Source organism: Cyprinodon variegatus, unplaced genomic scaffold (genome assembly GCF_000732505.1).
Source record: "Cyprinodon variegatus isolate N-32 unplaced genomic scaffold, C_variegatus-1.0 Scaffold765, whole genome shotgun sequence".
NCBI lineage: Eukaryota > Metazoa > Chordata > Actinopteri > Cyprinodontiformes > Cyprinodontidae > Cyprinodon > Cyprinodon variegatus.
In genome coordinates this window covers 85156-91155 of record NW_015151218.1, presented here as the reverse complement: position 1 = coordinate 91155, position 6000 = coordinate 85156, and the positions used below count along the sequence as shown (strand labels likewise).

General features: G+C 40.8%; 1 protein-coding gene across 4 annotated transcripts in view; it reads right to left on the bottom strand.

Moving 5' to 3' along the window:
• The window catches only part of LOC107098281 (E3 ubiquitin-protein ligase RNF220-like), a 44171-nt gene that overhangs the window by 2547 nt on the left and 35624 nt on the right, over positions 1-6000 (bottom strand). For all 4 annotated transcript variants that reach the window (XM_015395862.1, XM_015395863.1, XM_015395865.1 and 1 more), the window contains 2 exons: positions 4726-4920; positions 4267-4341 (listed from right to left, as the gene is read on the bottom strand). In XM_015395862.1, the coding sequence (XP_015251348.1) occupies positions 4267-4341; positions 4726-4920 (270 nt within the window). The remainder of the gene's footprint in view (positions 1-4266; positions 4342-4725; positions 4921-6000) is intronic.

Below are 6000 nucleotides of genomic sequence, written 5' to 3'. Positions count from 1 at the left end.
CCGCCACCTTCTGCTCTGGAGTGTACATGCGTTGCCTATGAGAAAAAGGAGCAGCGCATGAACCTAACGCAACACACACGAACCGAACCGAGACAGTCGAACCGAACGGTTCGGACGGTTTTCATAAACCGTTCCATCCCTATTACAGAGTGGATTATTCTCCACAGATAGCTGTCACTGCACAATCAGGTTGAACTTGATCTAAGAACACTGTAATATCTTGATATGGCTGGAGCTGGTGAAGTCTCCTCATGTACAAACGTGTATGATATAATGATGCGAGTTTTGATGTGGCAGGATGTGACGCTGAAAATGTATAAAATCCGTGTTTAACTGGTATTCTTGGCTGAACGTCTGAAGAAGCAAACCCAGTGCTAAGCTCTGCCATCCGTAAACTGAGCCACTTCCCTAGTCAGAGTACGATTACAATTTCTGTCAAAATCTGTTGTCATGCCTCATAGTCATTTAACATATAAACCTAATAAAGTGTTATTTAAAGTGTCAGTCCCAGGTAATCTCTTTTCAGGAAAAAAAGTCAGAGAGAGAATGCTTAAACATGTAAATGTAGATCTTTCCTGTACACCATCAACGTTTTCGAAGGTCTGACAGAAGTGCTAAAATTCATGGTGACTCGTATTACATCCTTTCTAAAATGCAGGTCTAACTCAACCTGTTAACAACAGTACACCTTTTTCTCTCTTCACCCTTTCCCCTCGAGAGGTTCTACTTTCATAACGTGCCATCTGTAGTAAAGCAGCAGGCGATAATATGGAGCTCAGGGCAGGGAGCATTCTTCCACTCTGAGTGGGTGGTCTCAAAAGCTATCCTCCACCCCTCCATCTATTCAGCTTCCCTTCCATCCTATTTGTTCTGTTTCAGGCACATTCCTTGTACTAATTTTCAACATGTAATGGTTATAGGAGAAATGTATAAATGACAAAGATCTGGAGATAACTGGAAACAAAAATCAAGTTAGATGTTTATTTCTTTTGCAAGATGTAGAATATGGGTCATTATGTAGACCCTACTCTAATGTAAAGCTTTTGGAATGTTACTTTTCCCTTAAGATTTAACCTCTTGAAACAAATTATCTTTACAATTTTTTAAAGAAGCACTGTGTGGATCCAAATTATAATACTAAAAATCTAGGAAATAAAATTTAACATCATGACAATGACTATATGTTAAGATAGCCAGAAAACTTCCATATCATATTAGCTTAACCGGGATTGACAGGATCACAGCGCTTTGTACTCATGTTCCATGAAATTACTACATCTACACATTGAATTTACTGTGTAAAATGGAAGCCAGCAAAAAAATTAAAGAAAAAAGAACAGTGTTGTTTTTATTAAATAACAGTTATAGAGTCTATCATTATCTTTACCAAATTTCTGATTAGAACAGATGTTTTGTCTGGTGTTTAGAAACATAACTGAACCAGACCACAGTGTCCAGTGTTTGCAAAGCTGTGGTACAAAGAGGTTTAGCCTTCAACAGATAATTATTAATCAATCATTTGATTGCACACCTGCTAATGTTTCCTACTACTGTGCAGAGAGGTCAGTAAGTGTGCTCCCATCAAGCTGCGCTCCAGCTGCCTTGCTCATTACAGCAGCCAGGAGCTGGGGGTTGTTGTTAACTAGATTCCTCGGCATTTACTTTGATCAGTTCAGCCCTCCCATTTTTACAGCTGTCTTCAGGCTATGAGTTTAATGCTTTATAAGTTAACACCCACAGAAAAAACAACAACACGTGTAGACAGAACAGTTTTTCTTGAAAACTAAATTACAGTTTAGGTAATTAATAAAACATGCTCAGCTGCCTGCTTCTTTGTACTCAGATGAAGTTCTCCATGAATCAGCATTGATTTTAGATTAAAGTCATGTTCCAAACAATCATTAACACGTATAAATGCCAAATAAAAGCTTATTAAAGGCAGACCATAATACCCCACAATGCTAAATCAGAGATGCTTGAACTAAGCTTTGATTTAATTTGAATCTAGCCTCCATAGGAGCTGCGCCTTTCACTGTACACTATTGCTGCAGTTTGTTTTTGACAGGAGCGGAGAGTTAAAGAGCATTTTAGAGCTTTATAGATACTGATTTAATATATGATCCAAATGATCTGAAACAGAAAAAAGGAAGTGGAGGCAGATGTTTCAAAGGAAAACATAATAGCTACACTTACATGGACATAATAGGTCAGAATAGTTCCCCTTTGAGTGGTTAGATGCTATCACAGCATTTTGAATTGCATCTTTATAGGACATATTTTTAGTCAGCTTTTATCGTTTTATTCTGATCACTTATGTTCACATAAAAGATGCAATCAGATTGCTTTTTGCTTTTTAATCTGAATACTTTTCAATCTGGCCATGAAATTTTGTGCAGGTAAACATAGCAACTGAACAATGGCAGCGTTTTTTCGTGGACTATCGGCGTCAAAATCGTTTAGGTATAGTGTAGGGCTTTTCCAATTAATCGTTTATTGATTAAATAGAAAAAGGTTCTTTAAAGAAGAGTTTTTGAGAAATTATACCAGGTGAAATTTAAACATTTATACTTGTGGAATTCTGGACAGAGCTTATTGACAGACAAATTTTTTTACAATTTTTGTATAATTGCTCCTCAATCTGGGTCCTTCTGTCAGCTAAAGGCACGTTTTAGAGTCTTTAAACTCTAGTTAATGATTCATCAATTTACTAAATTTGTTGATGATGATTTCAATAATCGATTAATCACGATAAATCCAATTAATAATTTCAGCAATAGTATAGTGAGAGCAAATATTTGGTTAATGTAATGGCGAAGCTGGAGGAGTGTTTAATATGTATAGGTAAAGTTAAGAAAAATGTAATGACTCAGAACAGTTGGGAGGCTGTATTCTGGTGATGATAAAGGGAAATTTTCTGCATTGACCAGAGCCTGCTCTCTATGTGTGCTATGGTGGGATTACTGGTCAATCCCACCATTGGATCACTGTTCCCCAAATGGCAGGTCAGGGCGGGCTTGTGCAGAACGAAGTGCACAGAGAGGTACAGACGCTGCGCATAACGCTCCTTGAGACCAAGTTGGTAAATCTGAGTCCTACACTATAAGGTAATGTCCTCAGCACACCCAAATAGGACCATTACCATATAATCCATCTGTGTATGCTTTAGAATGATGTCAGTCCAACTTTTGCATTTACAATACACTCAATTCTTCTTGGAAGATTGTTTTTAATATTTAGGAGTGTTTTCAGGAGAGTTTTGATGTCAGGGATTTGCAATGACTGGAAAAACATCCCCAAACCAAGCTAGCTCATCTATATCTCTTTTGGACCATGCTTTGTGCACGTTGAAACAGAAAGAGACAAACTGCAGAGGTGGAATCCTATCATTGGATGATGGTTGAAATCACTGACCTGAAAGCATCTCATTGTTTTACAAATGTTTGGAGAAAAAAAGTTGCTTTCTTAAATGGTGGATTTTAAACCAGCGTTACGATTCTCTAGAGGTAAGTTATTAGTTTTGGCATCGTTTTTGAATGTGGCTTCATGTCTTAACTTTTTATTTTTATTTTCCTACAATATTCAGAGCATTGGTTGCTACATGTTACACAGTATTTGTGCCCCAGCTCAGCAATACCGTGGTCATTACTTCCCAGAGATTAGAGAGTGTTACTTTTAATATGTCAGCAAGTTGAACAAGACCTTAGGGATAGGATGTGACGGAGTGGGAATAGCAGGAAAAAAGACATTAATAAGCAGCTTATTTAAAGAGATAATCCGAGAGGGAGGAAAGAATTGAGACTGTTTATTTTCCCGACTTAAACAACCCGGTTTTCTTCTACTCTTTGTTACCACATTAGCCATGGCTAATTACACACAACTGAATATATTAGACTAACTAATAACAAACAAAATCACAAAGCTGGTGTGAACAAGGACCTGGGGCTCCATGTATTAGATATTGGAGGTCTGAGTTCACTACTTTATTCCAACATCTTAACAGGCCTTTTGGGGACTATTCCATCTAAGCTCTTCTCCTACTGAGGCTAAAAGTGTTTGCACTGCCTGGATTGTGTGTGCAATATTAGAACAAGTCATTTGGGGAATATTCCATTTTAGTTTCTCCCTGTTGGGCACGAGAACGGCGAGAAAGTCACTGACTGTGAAATGAGGCTGCAATAATTGCATAAAATGAGGAGCTGCAGGAAAGACGAGTCCGAGGAGAATGTGTGTGTGTGTGTGTGTGTGTGTGTTTGGGTTGAGACGTACCAAAGTCCTAAGCCAGCACTCTTCACAATGGACATGCCAGCACTGGATAGACGTGAGAGGCATCGTGTAGGAGTCCTAAAGAGAAGAGAAACGTTTAGAAATCTGTCCAGATTGACAGGCAACAAACGTCACCGACACAACAACCAGAACTCAAGGCTCCCTGACCAGTTCACCACTGTCCATGAAACAACACAGCCAGCAAGGTACAAACCACTGAGCAAGGCAGCACAATGAGGACGACTGAACCGCAAACCTGCAGGTGGAACACACTCACTGACACGATATCGGGCAGGCAACGACTACGGATGAAGGAAGGGCAGGAGAGGGAGGGGATGCGGGACAAAGCCATGGAGAAGCAGCGCCGGCTTTTCATCTCAAAAACAAAATGGAGAGATGACTTGGGGATAGTGGTAAGGAGGGGACGAGAGGTGCAGGAAAAGGAGGGAGGTAGTGCCTTACCCTCCGTAGGGGTTGAGGAAGGAGCCTCTTTATGCTGCTGCCGTAGCCACCAATCACAAGGCCCCTGTACAGACAGTACAGGCCGAGGGGGAGGGACTTAGGTTGCCTCTCTCCAACCTCATTGGCCAGTGGCCGGGCGCCCGACCACACCCCTATGCTCTTGATCTCTGCGCCTGGCTTGAGAGCAGGCTTTCTCTGCAGAAGGAGGGGAGGGTGAGGTCAGGGAGAGGAGAATGAGGGGCGAAAGGTTGCAGCTAATCATGAAGCTAAACTCATCGTGCTCAGCGACACCAAGGTGTGACAAAACAGGCTCGTGGACAAACACAAACACACACACACACACAGGGCCACAATGACAGCCATCAGAGGCCCACCGACAGCCAGATAACCTGAAACTACACTGTAACCAGCAGAACCACTTCGTCCCAGTCAGTAGACTGAAAGATAATGGATAATCCAAGGGACTTAAGGTGTTTGCTACCATTGAGGAATTAAATGCCTTACATGGGAGAAAAACTGTGAAATAAACAAAGAACTAAAATAAACTGGGCATTAAAAATTCCCTCCCTATTTTACTAAATAACAAACATTCATTTGTTGCTGGGACTGCATGTGACAGACCAACACAATTAAGCACATCTTTTAAAACATATTTTGCCTTTCCTTTGGCTCCAACCATCCTCCTGTCATCTCTGCCCAGCTTTTCTGTTCCAGCTGAAAGACATTCCCACAGTGAAATGGTGGCACCACCATGTTTCACTTTGGGGATTGTTCGTTCAGGGTGATGTGGAGCGTTTGTTTAACACATGGTACTTTGCATGTAAGCATCTGCTACGGGGCACTGGATGTCTAGAGGATCTTAAACTTAAAAAGATTGATAGATTTTTGGAAAATATAACTGATCGTCCTGACAATTCAATTCAATTCAGTTTATTCATATAGCGCCAATTCACCACACGTCATCTCAAGGCTCTAAGTTTCTATCTAAGGAAAACCGGTTGATTGCTTCGCTTCATTGACCGGAATGCAATCCCTCACACTAAGCATGCTTGTGGAGAGGAAAGACTCCCTTTTAACAGGAAGAACCAGGCTCAGTGTGAGCGGCCATCTGCTGAGGCCGACTGGGGTTCGAGGAGACAGAAGCAGAGATACAAACTTCTGACAAGGGGTTCTCAAACCCAAACTTAGGAAAGCCGCTGCTCCTCCATACTTAGCATATGTCTTTTAGTTGCTTTATTTAGTAATATTTTTATCTAGATCTTAAGTTTGGGTGGA